This window comes from Acanthochromis polyacanthus, chromosome 4 (assembly GCF_021347895.1).
Source record: "Acanthochromis polyacanthus isolate Apoly-LR-REF ecotype Palm Island chromosome 4, KAUST_Apoly_ChrSc, whole genome shotgun sequence".
Taxonomy (NCBI): domain Eukaryota; kingdom Metazoa; phylum Chordata; class Actinopteri; family Pomacentridae; genus Acanthochromis; species Acanthochromis polyacanthus.
The window spans coordinates 24,328,541-24,353,415 of record NC_067116.1 but is presented as its reverse complement, the minus strand read 5'-3'; the positions used below and the strand labels follow the sequence as shown (position 1 = coordinate 24,353,415).

The 24,875-nt window shown below is 38.5% G+C and overlaps 1 protein-coding gene across 3 annotated transcripts; it reads right to left on the bottom strand.

Moving 5' to 3' along the window:
- Nucleotides 1-1,748: 1,748 nt before the first annotated feature.
- On the bottom strand, nucleotides 1,749-24,102 carry tbxa2r (thromboxane A2 receptor). Of its 3 annotated transcripts, XM_051947667.1 has the most exons (4): nucleotides 23,780-24,102; nucleotides 8,091-8,978; nucleotides 5,226-5,359; nucleotides 3,729-3,853 (listed from the first exon to the last, which is right to left on the bottom strand). In XM_051947667.1, the coding sequence occupies exons 1-4, from the start codon at nucleotides 23,813-23,815 to the stop codon at nucleotides 3,772-3,774; spliced, it is 1,140 nt and encodes a 379-aa protein (XP_051803627.1). In that variant the 5' UTR covers nucleotides 23,816-24,102; the 3' UTR covers nucleotides 3,729-3,771. The 3 variants fall into 3 exon arrangements, with proteins under 3 accessions (XP_051803626.1, XP_051803628.1, XP_051803627.1); XM_051947666.1 differs by lacking the exon at nucleotides 5,226-5,359 and having other exon boundaries at nucleotides 1,749-3,853; XM_051947668.1 differs by lacking the exons at nucleotides 5,226-5,359; nucleotides 23,780-24,102 and adding an exon at nucleotides 15,633-15,913 and having other exon boundaries at nucleotides 1,749-3,853.
- Nucleotides 24,103-24,875: the final 773 nt, after the last annotated feature.

Genomic DNA, 24,875 nt, shown 5'->3' with positions numbered 1-24,875 from the left:
ATCTGGCACAGGGTGTCTTGAAAGTGTGCAAGGTACGATGAAATCTGAAGACTATCAAGGCATTCTGGAGAGAAATGTGCTGCCTAGTGTCAGAAAGCTTGGTCTCAGTCGCAGGTCATGGGTCTTCCAACAGGACAACGATCCAAAACACACAGCCAAAAACACCCAAGAATGGCTGAGAGAAAAGCGTTGGACTATTCTAAAGTGGCCTTCTATGAGCCCAGATCTGAATCCCATTGAACATATGTGGAAGGAGCTGAAACATGCCATTTGGAGAAGACACCCATCAAACCTGAGACAACTGGAGCTGTTTGCTCATGAGGAGTGGGCCAAAATACCTGTTGACAGCTGCAGAACGCTCATTGACAAATACAGAAATCGTTTAATTGCAGTGATTGCCTCAAAAGGTTGTGCAACAAAATATTAAGTTATGGGTACCATCATTTTTGTCCAGCCCTATTTCATTAGTTTGTTTTTTTTAAAATAATTATGTTAATCAACAATTCAAAAGTGATGGCTGATTTTGATTATTTAATTTTCAATAAATTTGTATTTATTGTTACTTTTGTGAGTTTCAAATGATTTCAGTGAGAATTGTGGGTTTTTCCTTCTTTAACTGAGGGGTACCAACAATTTTGTCCACGTGTGTAAGACTGAGTTTTATAAAATGACCTTCCCATATATACAGAACATCATGTAAAAGATGCCTTTGTTCACAAACTGCAACAGTAGGTATCAGTGAGCCATCTAGAAATCCAGGAAGTTTGAAAAGCACCAGGAAACATTTGTCCTCTGATGAAAGCCCACTGAGGAAAAACAGGAAAGGAACATTTATTATTTCAAAGTCAGAGGGCATTTGTCTGCTTCTGTATGCATCTCTGATTTAACTCCAAAAATTCAAAAAATAATTACAATTTAAATATTGTCCTTCAAGTAAACGACTGATCTGAACTTGAACTTGCAAAAACATCTGTTTTAACATTAAAAAAACAGATCACCCAAAAACGGAATACCAGGGAGCTCCAGCTGTACGGCACTGATTTGCTATTCAGATATCGCATCATGACTGTTGAATATGAACTGCCCACAAGAGAAAAGACATAAATAAGCTCTGTGCATGCTTGTGCTTAAGCCTGTGTGCATATGAACAATTTCCGTGGATTTCCTTGCAATGCTTTTGCCAGTAAAAAATGAAGGTCTTTTTGCTCACTCCTAATAAAATTCCATCATATCACATATTCACTTGCTTTCCACTTTTGCTATGTTTCAAAGACCAAGAGAGAATGTGTTTGTTTCAAAGAGAGAATGTAAATATATTACAGCAGTTTGTTGCAGCCTTTATACTTCAGTATCACTGAACTTGATTTCAAAGTGTTTTATGTCTCTCCATAGAAGAATCTTCACTGTAAAAACAAAACAAAACATGGTAGCATCAGACTACACATTGGAGTTGAACAGCTATGTATGTTTTCTGGCTCACCAAACAATGTGAACAAGATTTATGGTCTTTTTGTTCCCTTTTTTATTTTTCTCTGCAAACATGTAACTTCTGGCTGCACAATTTTAGCTATATCAGTATTTATCATCAGGTAGTGATGTTTTGTTTTGGCGCTTTGTATATGATTGCTCCTCTTTACTAAGACCTGAAAATGTATGGCACATTTTACATGTTTAAGCTTTAAATAAAGTGGTTAAAGTCGCTGCTGTCAAGCCTGTGTGTGTTCAAAAAGGAAAAGCGGATTTCAGAATGATTTTCTGCATTTCACTTGAGCTTTATTTGTATGTACAATCACACGGCATTTCTGTAAAGCACATTCAGCCTGTACACTTCATTTTTACTGGATGATACTGCTAAGGAGTTAGGACAAGACATATCTGAGCCATTATCTGTGACTGGTTCAGTTATTTGTTTCTTAATTGGGTAACAATCTAATTGGCATAAGTGTTCAATGTACATACAATGTTCAAAGCAATTCATTTACAGAATCAGTGTAAATATTTCATACTGCATATCTGAATAACTAAGCAATCATGTAGTGTCAGAAACAGTGAAAAACAATTTAGCTTTGTCAGGGCTAAAATGAGAAAATTATCAAACTGGATGTATTTAAACAGGTGACATCGACTTAAAACCTAAACATCTTGATGATGCACAGATGCTCTTAAAATCTTACTGGCAGTGTGCCTCTGGAGTCGCTTTGGATCGAGGAAGTATTTGCATCAGCAGTATCCTCCAAACTTAAATCACACATACTCGTTTAGGAACTCATAGACTTTCTACAATGTGTTAGCACCCCTGATCATTCATTTGAAGGGAAGACAAGCAAGAAGAATTTTCACACTTACTCTCAGTCACTTTTCATACACCGCATATGCATTTTACTTCCATGTAAAAATGTCAAAGATGGGTATATTAAAGCCTGGTCAAAAAAAAAATCACAACTATGTGAATAGCTACACACCAACTTCTGGCGAAGTTTCAAGAGTTTAAAGAGAGTATGAAATCACCAGTGAGAACAAAAGCAAACCAGCAATACAGTGAATAGTCAGTAAAGTGGTAACACTGCTTTTGAAACAAATAATATATTACTATCACAATCTAATGTTACAGAACACTTTCAGACATAATAGGCAATTTAAATTTAAACTTTCAACTGAAAAACAGCAATTGTGCTTTCTGCTTGTATCAGTTTCAGCAGTCTAACCTTTGCTTTTCTGCCACGTTTGACCACAATTCATATATGATAAAGATGAACAGGGATTACTAATAGTGTAAAATTAAAGCTATTGCTCTCCATCATTTTTACACAGATTTGTAAAATTCAAGTTAGGGTCTAATAATTTCCAGATTTTGGCTATAAGGAAATTTACATCTTGAAAATATGGAAACAAATTCTGTCCCATGGCCTGTGATTTGAAAGTATCTCCAGCATTGTAATAAAGGACTATATTATCTGCATAAATAGGTATATAGAATACAATCACTCCTACAATGAAATGGAAATAGTACTGGAAGTACTTGAAAGATTTTAAGAAAGTATATCACTTTGATTAAACCGCTTCTACGTTGTGGCATCTCTCACAGTCTGATATCAATGTCTGATGTTTTTGAAATCCACTTCTCTACTGTTACAATGAACATTCAAGGGTTCCTCACAAAATGTTGAGCTAAATGCTTTGAGAATGTGACACACAAGAGCATCTGGGCAAAGTGTACATGTGCTTAAAGGGCATATTGTCTCACAAATTTGAAGCATTTCATGTGAACAATTGCCAGAATGATTACTTTTATCTACTGTAACATAATGTCTAAAACACGAAACAGAACATCTAGAAAGTGCCATTACTGATACTGCAGAGTACAGAGTATGCGATAACATAACAAGATCAAATCCTTTCAGATTATTGGTGAAATCATCCAGCCGATCCTGGTCACAGTCCACTAAAAATTCAATGGAAACAGTCAAACATGCACTGTGACCATGATGACACCACTTAGTTTGTGGCAACTAAGTCCAGCTAATCATGGAGGAGGAGGAGGAGGCTCCGGCTTTAAAGCAGATTTAGCGGTCACATTAGATTTCTCTGTCTCTTCTGTTCCATCAGAGTCCAGGCTGCTCTTGAATGAAGCTCGTGTGAACCTGCGGACAGTCTCACCGAAAGATGGGTACAGGCTTATGACAGAGTTCCGGGACCAGTCGAGGCGGGGGTAGATTCTCTTAAAAACTGCCCTGCGAAACAAAATGTAGACCCAAGGGTCTAGGATCTGGTTCAAGGTGGCGAAGCGCAGCCAGAGCAGTAGGAATCTGATCTGGAGAGGTCCTCCGGATAGCACAGTCTGAGCGATAAAGACCTGGTTGTAGAGGATAGATTGAGGGATAAGTTAGAGACAGAAGCATTAAGACAAGAAAAACCAAAGAGAGGAAATAAATGGAAGACAGTAGTGGGTAAGGAATGAGGTGGTTAAAGGGAGAGAGTAAGAAGAAGAAAATTACAAGGGACAGCAAATTACAGTTTAAATGAGTTAAAAGAAGAGATTAGAAAAAGGGAATGAGAGAAGGAAGGTGAAATTAGTTGATACTGCAAATGCAAATGGACACTCACTATGTGTTAAGTCCACTAAGGGAATGACAGGGCTAATTTTGCCATGGCCCTCCTGAGGCAATGGCTGCTGTAAAACAATTATCCCCCCTGCTTTAGTTAAGCTGCAGCATTTTATGTGAGGCATAGCCTTATTAGCATTACCAAAACAATCTCCTGTGAGGGCAAAACATGCTAACAAGCTCCTTTAGGAATGACAAATTGGCTTAGTGTTGCTCATGGTTCCTATTCAGAATTCAGCTGGTGTCAGAATTCTGTTCTCCTGTGGTTTACATCCAAGCAGTGGAGGAAAATAGTTCCCTAAATCCACTTCAAAATGTTTAAAAAAATGTGTTGCAAGTCATGGCTCTTGAAGTGCAAACCAACGTTTTCGTTAAGACAAACTCTTCTCAGTGGCAGAAGTGCTCTGGAGACTCAAACATCTAAGACCCACAGTTTTCCAGAGTGCCAGTTAGCTTACTTAGTGGTCGAAGAGTGGCATTCACGATGTTGTTTACTGGGACTATTTCAAGCTCTGAGCGTCAAACAGGCCCGACTCTAGATAACTTTCTGTAGCTTGGCTGCATTTTTCTGGAGCACGATTTTTACTGAGCATCAACTACTCTCTAGATGTTTACCTCTCATAGGTAACACTTTCTGCAGCTCTGCTATAAAGACGTGCTTGAGCAACTAAATAAAACTATAGTCTGCAAATCGTGAAGCTATTGTGGTTTTGATGAGAAACCATCTGGTTTGTTTCAGGAAATGAAAGAATGTGCAAGGGCAATAAACAGCCATGACAAGGAATTAAACTGCTTGAGTGAAATGTTTATAAACTGACTTGGAATGAAATGAAGGATACGTAGCAGAAAAACAAAGACGGGGCATGGGTTGAATTGAAGCAAGCTTCTTCTATAGATTTTTATGAGCTTATGAGTAACGGTTTTGAAGCTGCAAGGCATAGAGTAAACTGCATTTTAAAAACGGGTCTCTTGCTAAGTGGCTTTAGCAGATGCTTTGGACATGCTGATGTAGTTGGACAAAGAATAGCTCAGACTTAAAGTACGATGGGAGTGAGTAGTGACTAATGGTAAGCTGTGTCATTATTACAATATGTGGACGATTGCATTTTACTCTTTACTCGCCTTAGTGGGGACACTTGACACATGATGTATATCCAGGGGTCAAGTATCTGATTCCAGGTAGCCATTCGTATGTAGAACAAAAGCATTTCAGGTGTTACTGAAGCTGCAGTCGCCACGCTCATCAGAACATTAATCTGTGCAGGGCGTCACACAACTAAGGTTAGACAGGACCGCAGAAAAACATGTGTTCCAGTTAGGGACTTTTTAATTATTTCTCACTCTATTTCTTACTTGGATGTGCTCAGTTTCAAGCCAATATGGTTCTGACTGACTTACAGACTTTAGAGGACTTCCAGTAGAGGGACCAAAAACAACAGCCTGGTAGCTTCTATAGCAAACCCACTAAAAGCATTGTCTCCAGAATCATTTGAAAACATTTACAATAACACTACACATAGGGGCTTTAAGCTTTTCTTTTGCTTTTACCACAGATTCATGCAACTTAATATCTGAAAACAACATTAAACAAACAATGGTTTGATCAACGGAAATGAACCTAGTGTGGGAACATTTGATGTTGCTTCTGCAAATACATGCTTTACCCCAAATCAACAATAGTCAGCAAAGCTCAACTAGCTTGATATAGAGAATAAAAAGGAGTTTTATCATTGTTACACCTTGACAATATGGTACCATTTTACCTGAAGCAATTACTGAGATTTTGAAACTCTGCTCACGAAACACTCAAAAACACAAGCAGTCAAACAATCATAAAAGTTGTAAGGATGGCTACCACTGTGTAGTCCAGTTGTATATCATTTTTACAGCAGAGGTTAGTTTCCAACCTATATGACTGTTAGACCACATGGTTTTGGTTCCCGATTTGACCCTTTTTACGTGATGTTTGATATGTAGCAGTTGTAATGGCTTAGTTTTCCTTTCAAGGCACTATTTCAGTCATGCTCTGGAGTTGAACTGTTTCATTTCAGGTCAGGCATTAAATGGCTCTTTGATCCAGGGCAAGAGCAGAAAGGCTGTCAGAACAGCTAGTCAGGAAGCTTCGTTGCTAAGAAGAAATGAAACATATAGAGGGAAGCCGAGAAAAGGAGCTTAGAATCTTGTGATGCTTCATTAGGGTTCAAACATTTGAAGAGCAACGCTGATAACAAAATGAGTTGGATAGCTCATGTCATGGTGGGCGATTTCATATACACTGCCAGTCAAACGTTTGGACACACCTTCTTACTCAATGGTTTTTAATTATTTGTATTATTTTCTACATTGTAGATTAATAATACTGAAGATTAACATTTTTTTGTTTGCAACATAATTCCATATGCATTTTTTTTTTATAGTTTTGATGTCTTCAGTATTAATATACAATGTACAAAATAGTTAAATAAAAAACACTGAATTCAATTCTATTCAACTCAATTTTATTTATATAGCACCAATTATAGGTCAAATTGTCTCAGGATGCTTCACAGAACCCATATGCCGGAATGTGTGTCCAAATTTTTGACTGATAGTCCTTTTTTCAAACCTTTTTTTCCACATAGCAACTGGTGGACACTGTAAAATATTGCTAATGTGTAAATAAATATTATTTTTAACCTCAATTAATTACTTCATGAGTGGGGTTGCTATGTGGCCAGTTTCCCTCACAGTTTAGCATATCAAAATAAACATTTTCCATGTTTTGTTTTACTCGGATATTTCATTAATGATAAAAAAAGATTTAATGTAGCGTGTGGAATGTAAAGAGTACATACACTGCTAAAAAGAATGCAAAGATGCATGTACTGAAGGACCGAGTGAACAGATATTTGCCTTCTGTCTTCGACAGAATAAGACACACTCTTCTATTGCTCTTATCACCACACAACACATGCTGCAACAGACCACATAGTACAGTTACAGAGGCCCACAAACATTTACACGGGTTGAAGCAGGGCCAAAGACCTTCCTGTGGATGCCAGTAGCACTTTAACAAGACTAGAATGCTCCATTTATTTTACAACTATGTGTCAGTTCACTAAGTGGGTCCTCGCCATATAAATTTTATCTGTATGAAATTTACATTTGGAAAAAGGCTTTGCAGTTTAAGATAGGCCATTGTTTAGAAATTATTCATATGCAGAGATAATGAAATTGCTTTAATGACTGAATTCAGCCTCACAAAGTCTGTGTTATCCTTAAAGTTGCTGTAGGTCAGACTTATATTGAGAAAGGCATTCAACTTAAGTAGGACTAAAATATCAAATGATGTGCCATCCACGATGACTAATTTATCATATTTGCCTTCAGTAATGTGTGTTTATAATACTGTTAAGCCAGAAAAATGCAAGAGAGAAGTAGCAGATTAAAACCTGAGTAAAAGTGACTTCTAGCATTAAATGGGCAGTCCAGTGAAAACTTGGCTCTAAAGGAATGATGTAAATTTATCCTCCATCATCTTCAATTAAAGCCTGCACAGTGACTTGGTTAGCACTTTCGCCTTGCAGCTAGAAGGTCCCCATCTTCCCGGAATCTTTCTGCATGGAGTTTGCATGTTCTCCCTGTGCATGTGTGGGTTTTCTCCAGGTACTCCAGCTTTCTCCTACATTCCATAAACATGCTGAGGTTAATTGATGATTCTAAATTTGCCGCAGCCTCACCCGGCCAGCGACCCTAATGAGGATTAAGCAGTGTATAGATAATGGATGGATGGATCTTCAATTGAAGTGCACAATTTAGTGAGCGTAGTAAAGTTCTTGAAAGGTACAACAAATCAGTCTTACTGTTACTTACTGCTTAACAAGTGAAATTACCAATAGCAGCTTAATATTTGAAGATAAATCCTGAATTTTCCAATAAAACTAAAAATGTGAATGTACACACACACACACACATATACACAGAGTCTACTTATTTGAAAAAACTCACCAGTAGGGGACACCAGCAAACAGAAGCGATGATCATGATCAGGATAAGCTGCACCATCATCTCCACTTCATGGTCTCGTCGTCGCTGGGTCCTGTCCTGTCCACAGCACACCTTGATCAGGGTCACTACGCTCACTGTGTTCAGCAAAAAGGACACAGAGATACAAACCAGTCCAACCAGAGAGAAGATCAGGGAGAAGGCCATGTCCTTTCCCTCTGAGCTAATGTTGAAAAAGCACCAGGAGCCCGGCATCTGTATATGGTAGCTTCCAAGGCCTGTTAGGGGCAGCAAAGCTATGCAGCCAGCAATCAGCCACACCATCAGCACCATGGAGACCGTCCGGCTCTTTGGCATGCTGGTGGAGCGTGCAAATGGATGGTTGATGCCAATGAAGCGCTCCACGGCCATGGTGGCGCTGAGCAGCAGTGGGCACAGTCCGTAGAAGACCATTGACATACCCATGAAGTTGCAGAAATGGCAGTTTGGGTCTATCTGGCGCCAATTAAAATGTGTAATATAGAAGGAGACCACAATGGTGCCTGTGACCAGGAGACCCATGAAGTCAGTAACCACAAGGCCGCCCAGGAAGATCAGGAAGAAAGAGCGGGAGCGACTACATGTCCGCTGGAAGGACTTGAAGAGAACAATGAAGGCAATGAGATTGGAAGGGAGACCTAAAGCCATGAAGATGGCTGAGAAGTAGATTGAGGTGACACTGGGGTGGAACTTGAATGGAGGGCTCCTGTTGGAGTAGCAGAGTGGGGTGTTGTTGGAGACTGGAAGGACTGAGGCATTCATGGTGGTCGGCTGGTGTGGAGTTGTTGATTTTAAATGACTTAGAGATCCGCAGAATACACAAGTGAGAGGTATTTCATTTCTTCTTTTGACCTGAATAAAAAGAGAGAAGTTACACCTTGAGACATTCTCCATAAACGGGAATTTGACTTGTAGAAAAGCAGACAACACTTACAAAATGCATTGAATCATACAATACTGACGAAATGAGCAAGCACAACACAAAAGAACTGTCAATGTACTGTTGGGCAAGCTTTGTTGCACTTTAAGTCTATGTGTTTGTTCTTGTGCACCCAATGCTAAATGGTGTTCTTTACTTTGATTGAGTGCGCTGCAAAACTGTGGGTCTTGAGAATTGGCTAGGAGTCAATCAGCCATCCACTTTCTATGCATGCCCATTTCTATTTAGAGGCATACGTTGCAGGGTTGAGGTCTCAGTGTGCACTAGGAAAAATGTAGAATGAAAGGAATCATCCTGGATAGGTTAGCAGTCAATCACAGCCAACAGATTACTAGAGCAGTTTTGCTTAATAAACTTTTGTTTATTTTCATATTTGCCATAATTTGTATTGTTTTTTTATGACAGAGTTGTGTTGTTCCAACAAAGTATGATAATGTATGAATTAAGAAGTACTATTTAAACCACATTATGGAAGTAAGCAAAGTGAGCGAACCCAGAATGTTGGCAACATTTTATTATTGTAACCTAATCTCATTAAGTACAATATTATTGGTACCAACAAGAATGATTGCTTACTCTATGAAAAGAAGGCCATGGGTTTAAAAAAACAAAATAAAAACAAAACAGAATTATCCTTTAAAACAACTCTCCTTTACTCTAATAGCTCCGCCGGGTACAGAGAGGGCATTTTTCGGGTGGCTGGAAAAACCACACAGAGTCGGTGTAACAGCACAGATGCAGCATGTACAGCACATAACACCCACACAAGACCCATGCAGACAGTGACAGCATGGGAGAGAGAGGGAGTGAGTGACACAGAAACTGAAATAGACAGAGAGCAGGAGAGCTGGCATATCCTGGCAGGAAGCGCAGCAATGAGAGTGGTAGTGACAGAAACACTAACAGGAAATCAACACTTAGTGTCATAATCAGTCTGCGATGTTGTCCCTAGTGGGCTGTACTCAATATGGCCTGTCACAATCAAATTGTATGAGACTGGCTTCAAGGAAAGTGGAAACCTAAGACATTAGACTGGAATGTGAGGTGAAACCCAGTATCAGAAATAAATAATCAGGATTTTTCCGAACCGAATATCCCGATGGATATTGATATCATATCAAATAAGAGAAAAAAAAAGAAAATACAAAAATCCCACAATATTGCTCCTCAAAAATAAACTCAGTTCAAATAAACCCACTGAGGGATTTCCCAGAAATTTTGAAAACTGATGTTACCGGATGTACTGATGCTGTCTTTGTAAATTATTTAAAAACAACTCAGTGTATTCTGAAAAATTCTATTTTTCCACCAAAGGTCATAGAAGGTAACACCTCAGATTATATCAGATTATGTGTGTAGCTTCCTGTGAGCCTCCTCAGTGTACAGTTAGTGTAAGGTTAGTATAGATGCTTTAATGACCCACGTCACGAATGACGTCACAGCTTTAGCTGGAGGCAAAAGAGGAACCCCGTGCGGCCGTGACCGAAAGGCGAAAGACTGAGGGACTAGGCTCTATCAACTTTTCTATAATGTCGTCCTGCTGTATCTTTGGATGCCAGAATAGGAGGAATGACATTGGCGAACGCAAATTAAAGTTTTATAGGATTCCAGTGAACACTCCTGCTCAGAGGGAACGAAGACAGTTGTGGTTAAATGCACAGAGGCGAAAAGACTGGACAGAGACGATCATTAAAAATGCTTGAGTTTGCAGCGCACATTTCATATCAGGTAAGCTAAGTAAGTAAGTAAGTAAGTTTGATGTTTTTGTTAACGAGTCTTTGTTCCTTTCCCTACACTATGAAGAACTCTAGCCTGTAATATAAAATTGAAAATGTCACATATTTTAAGCTTTTCATAAAAACAACAACCAACAGTATTCAGAGAATCATATCAACACATAATAGATTGTTGTGTTAAACTTACCCTGCCATGCAAGTGCAGTTGGCTGTTAAAATTGTACTGTCTTCTCGATTAACAATCGAGAAAACAGTACAATTTGGCGCTGGCTTGGCAAAACTTCGGACCGCAGCACACAAAGATCCGGACGTAGGTTGATGTACTGTACTGTTTGGACATGTCCATTTATGACATAATTATAGGCATCCAGTGATTTGTATGCTTTAAGTTTTTCTTTGCTATAAACACAAGGGGTCTCAATTAAGTACATGTAAATGTCTGGCCACTCCACCTTCGGCAGCCCAGTCAAGTCCTCTTGCCACTCCTGCAAGGTGTACGGGTCAGCGAGCCTACTACCATCCGCTAAAGTTAATTTCCTAAAATAGCTTTCACGGTCTTGTACAGAGAGTGTCTGGGCATAGTCTGACATATCCGAGACGGAACAAGATTTCTGGAAACTGTCCATTTTCCAAAAAGGCAACGCACAAAACTTGTTAACTACGTTAGCACCCAGTCCCGCTTGACTTCTCGCTTCGCTTTGGCCTCCAGCATAAGCCCCGCCCACAAAAAAACGTCACAATGTTTGTAAACAAATAAAGGGCCTATACTGCAACTGTTACTATGTGTGTGTAGTTGTAATGTTTTCCAAGACAAGATTATTACAATTACTGTTTACGTCTCAATGATTTATACTCATTAAACATGCCAAAGGTTCTTTCTGAATTTGGGAAACACTGTTTTAAGTACTCTGCACCTGTTGCAGAAGACACTGAATCTGAAGGAACTCATCACCATTGGAACTTTTAAAAACCGTATGAAAGATCTTGCAGCAGCTACTTATCACATTTGTTGTTGCTTTAGTGTAAATTCTTAATCCTGTGCTTTTATCTAGCATGTATTTTATTTATTTTGTTGTGTCAGTAGGTGTTATCTGTTTTTAACTGTTGCTTCTCAGGCTCCTGTCTTCGTCAGGCTTCCTTTGAAAAAGAGGTCATTGTATCTCAATGGGACTGACAAGGTTAAAAAAACGTCTAAATAAAATAATGATATTAACAATAATAATAAAAAGTTGCATCTATAAGGAAGAAGGGATTTTCGTAATCATCAGCAAATGCAGCAAAGACAACTAATGGGGGCGCCACAGAGAATTCTATTTACGCTACTAAGGGAAGTAAACAAATACGGGATGCTGCTTTCATTTTTTTCCCTGTGCTGTTAGTGACATACTGTAAATATCAGCACTGACAGTTGTGCTAGACAACTGTTCAGACGTTTATTTCAACACCCAGAAACTGTGTCATGAAAATGCACATGCAGGACTTTCTTGTTCACATGAAAATGTTGCCACTTATCTATGTTTCCCCTATAGCCTGCTGTGAACCCAAAACAGAGTACATTTAACAGCACAGTTCATTTAACAGTATGAATAACAGGCTTAGCTGCTGAAAATAAAATGCAGGCACAAGTTACTTCCTTTACTCCAACACTCATATTTTTCTAGAATTAGTGTGAAACAAACAAACAAAACCCATTCATTTTAATGGTCTAACTTTTGGCCCAATGCACCATGTTGTGTGAAACATAATGGTACATGGCAGAACTGCAGTTTCACATGCCTGATGGAGCACATACTGGGCGCTTGTTGGGTAAAAGCTAAACATTCGACGGTTGGACCCAGAAAATCACCAAACAGGTGTTTGTTTTTCTTTTGAGCCAATCTTGAATTTTCATCTTAAAAGTAGGAAGCAGCAAATTTACTAGCAGCAGGAGAATGTTTCTAGGTCCCAAAAAAATCTTTATAACAGCTTTCAGGCTGTGCTCCTGTAAACAAAGCTTAAAGCACTTTATGAGAACTTCATAAGTGCCTGAACTACTGAAACACACTCCAGCTTCTGCACTGTTTGGAATTTGGTGAAGCCATAATGTGAAAACCTGTTAAGTAGACAAATAACATTTGATTTTAGACACACAAAATGATGATACATGGAACATTTAAATTACAGCTGAATTTAGATTTGCATGAGAGCAGTGTTTTGTTTTTGCATTAGATGAATGATAATGCTGGACTTTTTATGTCTTATTTTGAAATTACACACAGATTTACAACTCGATAAGATTTTTTGACACAAGTTAACATTTTTGTGAATCACCAGAAATCCAATCCAATCCAAACCGTGATTTGAGTTCTTTAGGATATTTTTTTAAAACTAATACATGAATTTTTATGAGAAATAGATTTATTCTCTATTAATATCTACTAAGAATAACTTTTCTGATATATATATCCATTCTGGTTTATGGATACCCTGTATCCATGCTCCATCTACATTAATTAAAACATTCATTCATTCTCCTGAAAGCTGTGGTTAAACATTTTGTTCTTTTTTTTTTTTTTTCAAAATTCACAAAAATAAATATATGAAAATTGGGACAAACCTCAGTATTGTTTGCTAAAAGCTAACTACCATATTATCAATTCTGAGACAGATGATGCTTGGCGCCAGCACTTGTATGACCTTGAAAACCTTTTGAAAGTGCCATTAGTCAAAAGTGCCTGTTAGCATCCACAATCAATATGTCATTTTGAATATTGCCTCACTATGGTGGTAAAATGGTTTTCTATGCAGACTAATGAGAAACCACATAAATGTAATGATAAGATGTGTATTTGAAATGGAAGAGTGACGATGTTGAAAGTAAAGCCCAGAAGTTTCTAAGCAGAGACTGGGGAACTGCAGAGAAATTTTGTCCAAATGTTATCGCTTATTTAACGCTTGATTCGAGTATTAGAATTCCCATAAAAATGATCATGTGTGTAAATAAGTCCAGTTAAAAACAGAAACATATGTTAGCTACTGTACTTCTAGAAACACACAAACAATAATGCAGCTGTTGATGTCGTCTTTTTGAGTTATGAAAATGTCTAATTAAATTATGTTCAGCCAACAATCTATATTGGGTTAGAGGAAAAAGATTTTTCTCGAGGGTCAATGATATGTTTATCTTTATCTTTTAAAATTGTCCAGACGTGAAAAGATAGAGAAGGCAACTTAAAATCATTACAAATTTGTTAAATTACCTCAACTTCAATTTAAAAAAAAGAAATTTGAGCCTAAATTACACACTATATTAAGTTGATGCAATTACTGCCACCATTACTTCAATCTAACCCATCGAAAATAATGTTTGCAACTTGAAAGATTTAATCTAAATTGGTAAACTAGATTTTTTTATCTTGCCACCATGCATTTAATGAAGTCACAGAAACAGATCACTTGAATTACCTTTTTAGAATATGATTTACGGATAATGTGCTTTAGAATGAAGAAGCGCAAATCAACATAAAATGAAGACAACTTGCTGGAACTCATAGTTGGCAGATCAGTCAATTGACAGAAATATAGTCAGCAACTATTTTTGGGTATTTTTTCAAGCAAAACAATGAAAAGTTGCCAACCAATTTTCCTCTAAACTGTAAAATGAATGTGTTTTGGTTTTGAATTTATGTTTGAACAATGAAAGATGTTTGGAAATGTCCACACAGGTATTCGTGATACGCGACTCTTGATTGATATAACTGAGTGACTATCCTGATAGAAATCACCAGATAAAACACTGATAAAAAATAATTGATCGTTCCAGCCATTCTGGTGTGTTTTTACTGCAGTGAAACAGCCTTTTACCCTTTTCTTCAACTTTGCCTCTGGGAATGACTGAGTGTTGTACTTGCAGTTAATGGGCTGATTTGCTGTCAGTCAGTTTCATTTTGTGTGGACACAGTATGAAGGGCTGACTGGATTATGATTTTTACTACATTGAACAGTACAAAGAAAGAGAGGAGAGTTATTTGGCTGAAGAGACAAAAAAGTTCTTTGTTTTCTCTTTTCCGCTTTACGAAATCTGACATTTAAACTGTCAATAAATCTGAAAAGGCTGTTTCTGACACCGAGCAGCTAATTAAATTCTTCAGAGGATTGTGGAGCTGGTCCTTAACTTGATGTACATAAAATGCTCAAAAAGACAGTTTGAGTAGGCAGTGGGTGATGTGCTGTAATGTGCCGCTGAGTTTCAGAACTGAGGAAGCATCTTCTAAAACTGTGTGAAGACGGGATTCTGTATCGTTTCCAAAAATCTTGGATCAGCGTCTGGCAAACATTGAGCGCTGAGGGCTCAAGCTGTGTTTCATTTTAGCATGTGCACCATCAGTGGGAGCTGATTTCTAACTGTTGGCCCGTGCTGTTGTCACGCATCACCCACTGACATGCAAACACAGGTAACAACTTGTTTCCACAGGAACAGAAATTGGCACCATTTGAAAGATCACTCTTTTAAATGCTGAAACATTGTTTTGGAATTACATTTCAGCTGTCCAAGTGTTTGTCTACACCTCGTCCAAAAACAAGGGAACATTTGCAATTCACTGCAATAAAACAAAACTAAACCACTGCAGATAACAAAAATGCATCCTTCTACAGGTTCTGCCCTATTTATCCTGAAATATTTTTAATAAATAATCAGAATGGTAGAAGATAAGGATGCATTAATACTACAGCCAAAGTCTAGTATCCCTATTCTTTGGCAGTACTCCTGCAGTTTACCTATACTGAATGACAGACAAAAAGTTGCTGTTGTCAAATGCAACATGCTTGAGTTACTAAAATGTGTCTTACCACCACAGAAGTGCTTTCATGGGATCAGTTGGCTCTCAGCTGGAAAGTTTTTACTACTCCATCCCTCTGCTCTTAGGGATTAAAACTGAAAACAATAATCACAGGATGAGGTGGAAAAGATGTCACAAACGGCAAGTCCCATCTGATGGAAAAAAGAAAAAAATCCAATACAACAGCCTGCTGTTAACAGTCACCCAGGATCATCTCCACTCTTCCAGCTGTGTCTTCTCCCACAGCAGCTCAGATACTCATCTATCCCCCTCCTATCATGCTTCCTTTTGCTCAGTTTAGCCCTCCCCCTGGAAGACAAAGGGGGACGGACTCTGGGAAGCCACTGCACTATATTTTATCCAGGAGAATGAACGCAGAAAGAGAGAAGAGTTGCAAACATCAGACTGGAGTTGCATTGTTCTCATGTTTGAGTTGAAATTGGTGAATTTAAAAAAATGTATCAAAACTGTTTTATACTGAACTCAGATGAACAACCCCAGTGCTAAAAATGTGAAAAATAAACTTGTTTTTACAGCATAATGTCTGATGCTTTCCTGCATGCCAACCTATATAGCAATCGTGATTTCAATGCAAATAAATGCTGCAAGGCATCAGAAAATGTCAAAGAAACGACATCAGTTAAGACCACTGACTGTAAATTCTGGATTACACTTGAAACGCTCGACACAATGGAACAAAAAATCTGGATCACATCAGCAGATGTTGTAAAGTTTTAGTTTCAGGTTTTATATAGAAACTGGTCTGTACATACTTTAAACTCCAAAATAGCCTTTTGCAGACACACATATGCAGGGCAGATGGCCACATCTGCCACATACTTTTGGCTAAGTGCAGGCCTGTGAGAAAAGGAGCGATTCCAGCTGAAGTTAATGAGGACAAATGCTGGACAACAGCTATTTTCTCGTTCACCATTGTGCATTAAAAATGAGGACAATAATCAGCATGTTGAGTCTGCGAATGCGCAACATGGGTCAAAAGTGACGCAAATCCAATGGAAAATGGGTATCTCCTGACCCATGCTGTGCCTCAAAGGATTAAACAAGTCGTTCTAAATAATGAGAAATACACTTATGAGCTTATGTGTCCAGAGTTGGATAGAACATATGAAAGAGAAGTGCTTCCTGGGCATCAGAATAAAGTGCTTGAGCAATGCTGACCAGAAAAACCAAATCACAATGTGAGTCTTATCCAATTGGGACAACAAGAGATTTTCCAAAACACACACAAGAATGACAGGGACAGAGTGTGTTGTCATCATCAGGCAGACATCACTGTAATTTCTTCGCCCATCACCACCACTGTGATCTTGCCTCTAGTTTGGGAAGCCTTTGGCCAATTTGACGACAGAGGCCTGTAATCTTGGTGTAATCTCGGATACAGACTTGCCATTTGATGCTCTAGAAGCAAAAGTGGGGCAATCATCCTCACTTGAGGCTCATTCCCAAGATTTAGGTGTTTTTGTGTCTCGTTACATTTCCATAAATGTTTATCTGGTTAGAAAAAGTGAAAATGACATCTACACCTTCTCCGTCACTGAAAACTTCTGAATGATGAATGAAGATGCAGAAATTTTTTAATATCAAATATTTAAGTACTAGATGCACAGTGTTATCTATATAAGGGAACGATCATTCTCAGAGTACAGGCAATGCACACTGCAGTTTTATCCCTCATGTGTATTTTGACCAAGACTGGCTTCCAAACTGATGCCACAGATTGCGTTTGCAGGTACATCCTTTAAACTGAGATTTTAGTTGAGCGCAAAGAAACTTTCCACTTTCAGCAGAAGAATTGGAAAACAGCTTTCCAGCTTCAAACATACATCATTCTGTACATGAAATGTCAACCAAGCAAAAAATCGAAGCAGCAAAAATGACCAAAACACATTTCTGAGAGGACAGAGACTCTAAGGCTTTTTTTTTTTAATGTACCACTGATGTCTTTTGCACTCTTAGGATAAGATCAGGTTTAGGACCAGGAATCAGGGACAAATATTTCTAGTTCTGTCCCAAAAATTCAAATCAAAATTAGCACTAATATCTGGGGCAGTGGACACAAATATTCTTGATAATTTTGGGCATAGATCTACAAATTTATATGATGTCATTGCTTTGCAGCTTTATGCTTGTTAGTAAGGTGCCAGAAAAACTATTTGAATCCTTAAACAAACATACTGCTTTCATATGCAGATCTAAAGGAAGCATGAGTTTCCTTCCACTTGTTTAAGCCAATGTACAGCACATTAATCAAATACAGTAAACCCACATTGGATCCTTCTTCCCGTTGCACCACTTCAAGCCTGCTAACTGTACTTATTTTATTTCTTGGCACTTTTTCATCACATGTCCAAAGTAGATTATTATTTTTTGGCTGTGTAATGAACATTTTGTTACAAAAAATAATAGAATAAACTTTAAAATCCAAATCTCATCCAGCTGCTAAGGTAACAACAAGATGCAACACACAATCTGAAGCTGTGCAGTATCACACAGTGGACGCTTTAACTCTACCAAGCTACAGCCAGGCTTGACATCCCTTCATCTATTCCCTGCGTGGTAGAAGAAAGGGTTTGAGATAAGGAATGAAATGGTGGTTGTCGGAATAACTACAATTTATTACACTTAAGTAGTCCTTTGGGCTTTACACGCTGGGTGTGTGAGGAAAACCCTTTGGCAGAAAACAGCTGCACTGCAGAGTGAAGCCAAGATCTAAAACAAAATATGAAGCAACCAGTGAACCAAACACAGTTTTTCTCCTACTGTCACATACATGGATCTAATGTCCTGGACACCATCACCGGAAGGCATAACGTTTTAGAGACTATATTGAAAAGGCTCTATATTCTCTGCATTTTGACTTTCCTTCCACAAAAAGCTGGAATGTCTTACACCTAAATCACAATGTTTTCCTCAGTGGAAAAAAAAAAATATTTAAAAGACTTACTTCATGCTGTAGTTTTTGGGAGGAAAACAACTGTCCCAAACTATGATGTATGCATGCTCAGGTATTGTGCTTGGATTAGTTCATACAACCACAAATAAGGAAAATGTAAATATGCAAAACACTTTTCTAGTAGAAAAAAAAAACCTTCAAAGTGAAATCAAGTTGCAGCATGTTGACTTCTCACCCTCAGAGCCACTGTTTACACGCCTGACCTGGGATAAAATCTCAGGGGTGCATTTTTAACTGTGCCTCCATTATGCGCCGTCTTTATTTCTGCACTCTGTCTGAACCAAGACAAAAAAACGATACACAAACAACAGAAGAGTTATGTAGACGCCAACAAGACAGCCTGCAACGCTTCACTGTTTGTAGTGGCCTTTCTGACCATTGAAAACTACAAAACTCAAAAAAAAAAAAATGTTGTGCGCTCAAGGATTATACGGCATTTAATCAAACAAATGTTTCTTCAGATAGGCTGAGAGTGCACGCTCATAAAGGCAATCGAGCATTTTTTCGTTCAGCGGATTTCTGCCAGCTGTGGTTTATACATGGTCACACGCACCAGTCAAAGCAAGGCACAAAGCAAAGTAGCTCTACAAAGTTTTTAGGAAACAAATTGCAAAATGTTACAAAAATCTGATGATCAGACCCAAGAGAGATGAAGATATGACGCCTTTTTTATTTCTTAGTTTGTGTATCTGATTTCTTTCCTCAGCTCCTCATTTTGCAGCTTAGTCCCTCCCAGCAGGTGAGGAGTTGAGGAAGAGACATTAGGAGGGAGAAGGTGAGGCAACATGCATTTGACAAAATGAGGCATGCTCGCTTCAGAGCTGTCATTTTAAATTGTCAATTAAATACGACATGTGGCACAGCTGCATCATCTGTCCATGGCTTTATTATAACCTACAATCTTTGTCAGGTGGTTTTCACGACAACTTAGAGTATACATTTACTTTTAACATGAATCACAGCATGGCCTAATGTGACAAGAACGTACGGCTGTCACACATTTTTATGTTTTTATTGAATGCACACATGTCCTGTGAAGTCTAAAAGAGGTGTGGTACACTAGAGATTACTATAATAATAAAGGGTGATACAAATTTTATACACACACTTGTCAGTCCTGTTCTTCACAGAGTTTTTACATCCCAGCTGAGTGTCACGCCTCTTTTATGTCACAGGTGCAGATGATGACACAAAGTATACATCTGTGCTTCCTTAGTCATAGCTCCTCTGGCAGTTCTCCTCTTTTCTTGAGATGCATTTCACAATTTTAGACATCTTTTATGACATTGCGCCAAGACTGGTTTCCTGGTCAAAGGCTGGAGGAGCTAAAATGGCATGATCTTATGAACAAAAAGTAGGACAATTATTGCTATATTCTTAACACCTTAGTCCCATAATGCTGAATTTAATGCAAGACCATTCTCATAAATTTCCTTTTTAAGTTAATTTAAGCTGCAAGACAATATCTGACTGACCCCACACTTCCACAAACTTTACGCAGTTGCCAGACAACAAAGCTGTAACTCACGACTCAGAGAAGAGCTTTCCTGAAACAGTTCCAAATAAAATCCTTATTTAGACTTGAAACTTTCCACTGTTGACTCCAAAATTACATTTCATTGAAGTGTTCACACGAAAAAGCCCCAGCTCTTAACAGACAGTTTCAGCCAACACCAGCTCGCCAAACTCACTGAACAAAGGAACGTGAGCAGGGAGATCTGGGGAGCAGCAGGAACATCCAAAATTTCCCGACGATGCTTCTTGCTGTTGAGTGAAATAAACCGCTTGGTGACGCTAAGCAACTGGATACACTGTCGGTGAGGAAAATGGGAACATTTCTACAAGCTCAGCGGGCTATGTAATAAATCTCCTCGCTAGACTGTGGAGAGATGCAAGAAACTAGAAACTAGGGAGCATTTACTGGTAAAATAAAATATTAAACACTTGCTGTGAACAAACTGCGTATAGACCGCCTGTTATTTCATGAAAAGCCTTTTATCACCCATTAAATATAACTCAGCATTTTTCCTTTTTTTTGTGCATACAGTACATCTTTTTTATCTGTTTACCCTCCTCACTTTCTTTGCCTCCCGCTTCTCTCCCCGTCATCTTCGCACAAACACACCACATTTCGACAATCCTATTAAAATTTACATATCCACATATATTTCTACAGGCAACCTTCATAAACAAACATTTAAATTCTCAACACTTTGCTGAGACTGTACGCATCTGTACATGTGTTGAACGAAAAAGACAGACCCATTTGGGAGATACGAAGAACTTTAGAGCAGCTGGAGACTCATCTGAGACACCTTGGAGTAAATGCACCATCTCCTGCAATCTAACCACTTTGATCTCATCATGCTGACTTCATTACTCTCTCTTTGTCACTGTAACTGGAATATTGGATCCATTGTTCAGCCGCAGACCAGTCTGAAACTCCCATTAATGTTACACTTTAGTTTGCATTCATCAGTCCTTATCATTCTCTATAAATTACATGCACTATAAATTAGCAGTTCTCCCATTGTTCTCTTTGTAGATTATCAACTGTACTCAGACTCCCTCTGTGTCTCCGTAAGCTCACGGTGTCCAAGTAAATTATATTATATTTCACTCTGGCTAACCGCTTTAAAGGATTTTGGGTAATTTCCTCAACATTATGCACAATCAGGCCTAACCATAGGAGGACAATTGGCACCCAGTCTCCTAACACAATTTGTTCCCCTCGCTCTCACACAAGCACACTTACATATTCCCTTTCTGCTTTGCCTTCATTTTTCCTGACACAGATGCATTGTACATACATCTGCTGACTGTGTGTATATAATATTTTATTCTCTGGTGATATTTTCCATTCCTGTTCTCATCACTGTAATGAAAAATCCATCAGTTCCACACAAACCAGATGCCATAAAATGCATTTAATATATCACATAGGAATCTAATATTTGTGTCTAAAATAAATTCTTCAGCATGATTAATAATACAAAAATTATAAAGACATAGAGATATCACCAAGTCTTAGTAACTCATTGCCATTCCAATAATGCAACCACATCTGATACACAACACACTATGACCAGTAACTATCTACTAAATTTAGGTACGGTAGTTCTTTTCCCCCTCTTTTATAACAATACTAAATAATGCAATTAAAGGACATGTCAATGTATTTCATGAACTATTTATTGGGCAGTTGAAGCATTTCAAGCAACCAAAATGAAACTTGAATAAACCACCTTTGCATGTATTTAGCCACAGATTTGCATTAAAAATATTGGGCACTTTTGAATAACCATTAACTAAACCTTTACAGGCTCACTTGACAGATTCTGACATCTAAAGAAAACTCAATTGCATCATCTTTTGCAATTTAAATTTGCAAAGCTTCATGTCCTCATATTGACAAATTGAACTTAATGTAAAGCTGACACAGAAAACAAAAGGTCCCAGTAAACAACAAAACTTCAAAGTTCAAAGAAAAATCATAATTCAAACTAGGGAGAAACACAAGTAAGAAAGACACTGGCTAAAATGCGCATGATGAACACATGCAGGGAACATGAAGTCTTCACAGAGCAGCACCTGACTGTGGCAAAACACTCAGGATGAATACAGACGAGACAAAGCCAATTGCATGGCTGAATGCATAACTGAGAAAAAAACAATCAAGACAATCACAAGTGTGGGAAAAACACAAGATGAGGAAGTAAATCAAACCATGACCCACAAGAAGCCACACTTGAAAACAAGAGAAAGACAAAAACAAAATCTAAAAAGATTATGCACACACTACATGAAGGGAATATGCAAAAATGTCTTGTTTGAAGTCTCCACTTAGCCATTAGCCTCTGCTTTTTCAACAAAACATCAACACTAAAGCAATCAGAGCCGTAACACTTCATAAAATCAACCTATATGCAGACGACGTGTCGTTTTTTTTTTTTGGCAAATCTTAAACATCACAGTAAGAAGCCACTTTAAACACTACCAGCTTTTCTAAATTCTTAAACATAACAAGAAATGAATCACCGACTACAATATTACTACCAATATAACTGGCCTTCTTGCACTAGGACTGAAATTCTGTGAGCTATTATCTGCAATTAAGAGCAAATTCGTAATGCAATATTTAGACTTTACACAACATCATGCTTGATTCTTATGAAAAGCAGTCAGATGTCCCTAGTATTTGACAGTGACTGATAATTCATGCAGAACAACCCTGGTGTCCATGCCACCAGGGACACTCCATCTGTTGCCTACATAGGCTGCTGAATTCCATCCACCAGTGGATTTATCCATCACCTACAACTGCTTTATCCTGTAGAGCGTCTCCACTGGGTGCACCCTGGGCAGGCTGACACTCTGTTGCAGGACTAACACGAAGAGACAGATAGCTATGTCAGCTCCCACGGCTAATTTACATCACCAATTGACCTAACATGCATGTATTTGGACTGTTGGAGGAAACCAGAGCAGCTGGAGAAAACCCACACATAGACAGGAAGGACATGTTGCCACAGAGCATGACATCAGCTGACAAACAGGTGCGACACCAGAACCTTATTGCATTTGTGCCTCGTGACTGTAGCGATCAAGAAAACAACAGGAAGAAAAATAAACTAAGGAGCAAGCCAATCTTTTTTCAGCGGTGCTGACTTCCTGTAGAATATGTATTATCATTTATTTTGCCCCTGCCAATAACTCAATGACACAGTTTTTCTTTTTTTTTTTTCAAATTCTGACTCCAACATTGTCCCCCTTTTGCTTAATGTCCCTGTCTTTAAAAAAAAAAATCAAGTTCTATTTTGTTAGCAGCCACTGAGACAAGGCAGAGAGCTGAAGACTGTTGGTAATGTAGGTTATTGAGAATTTGTTTCTTTCTACAAAGCAACCAGCTGTAATTAGGAATGCTCCATGACTTTTGGCTAAACTAAATATAGAATAACACAGAAAACTAAAAAAAAAAAAAGCAAACACATCCATACAAAAGCACAATCAATCTGCTATCCAATTTTTTTAGCTGACATGCAGCCGTCTAAGAACACCAGCCCCAAGCATGCTGTTTTGTTTTTAACTCTAATGAGCGGTGTAGTGCGAAAGACACCGAGCGCTGAAGCTGCCGAAGAAAACAACAAACTGAACTTCGCCTGAACTCAGCCAGAGGGTCATACCTGAGGCAAATGTCTCCATGGATGCCATGCCGACATGACAAAACTGTTTTGTTCTGTTCTTAAAAACTTGAAGCAAGGTGACGATACATTCCCCGAGAAGTGCCTGAGAGAGTTGCGAGTGATTTTCTTTTTGGTCTCCTTGTAGACGCGAACGCACCCTGAAAAACAGCTGAAAAAAGAAGGTCTCCTCTCACTTCATTCCCATCCATCTCTGCAGACATGTTGGAACAGAAGTGGCCTCAAGGTGAAAAGTGTGACTCATTCTGGTTATACATGTTTATGACGCCTTGTCTCAGTAAACTAGGAAGCTTCGCATATTCAGAGATACAATGTCTGTCTCCGAATATGATGCATCAGTGAGGTTGGCACATTGGCAGGTCACATGCCTGCTTATGATAACAGATTGATTGTGGGAGTCACATCTATAAAAATGGTCGTTGCGCTTGTTGCACGGTGTTTCCTCAACACATTTCAAATCAAGACTTTGCTGCTGACTCTGTCCTGAGCAGTTCATTACTTATCTTTTGTACTGATTCTCTCGTCAGCTTCTCCAAACAGGGAGCCTGTCGACTGTGATCTACTGGAGGTGATGCAAAAAGGTACCTCACACAGCCCCACTTCAAAGAAACCAAACCATCTGTTAAGTTAGAAGCACATTGTGGTTAGATACGCTGGAAATAACCTCACCAGGTTAACTCCAAAACCCACAATGTTCCAGTGAACAACAACCTTGAAGCAAAAAACACTTCCCCTTTGTGGCTGAATCAGTCAAACATCCTGTGAGTTACAACTTAACACCTGAAATCTACATAACAACAAAAAACCCCAGCCGTATTTATCACATGAACTTTTCGTGACAGTGCTTCGGATAACTTTGTTTCATATCCTGAAGCAAAGCAGCTCCCAGACAAAAACAATTAGGTTCAAAATTCCTTTCAGTCATGATTGCACTCACATTAATCCAACAGCTGAACCTCTCAGCTACTGAACTGGAATCTTTTTTTTTTACACACTAACACTGCTGCTGTCATTTAAAAATAACTTTGTGGGCCCACTGGGGAGCTGTTCATTATGCTCTCTTGTCCCTAACATAATC

What these genes read in the sequence shown, in the direction of transcription:
- tbxa2r (XM_051947666.1), bottom strand. Translation starts at nt 23,815, where the DNA reads ATGTCGGCATGGCATCCATGGAGACATTTGCCTCAG. An exon ending in CATGGAGACATTTGCCTCAG is followed by an intron (nt 8,979 to 23,779) that starts GTATGACCCTCT and finishes CTTTTTATTCAG; the next exon opens with GTCAAAAGAAGAAATGAAAT. An exon ending in TTTGCTGGTGTCCCCTACTG is followed by an intron (nt 3,854 to 8,090) that starts GTGAGTTTTTTC and finishes CTCTACAACCAG; the next exon opens with GTCTTTATCGCTCAGACTGT.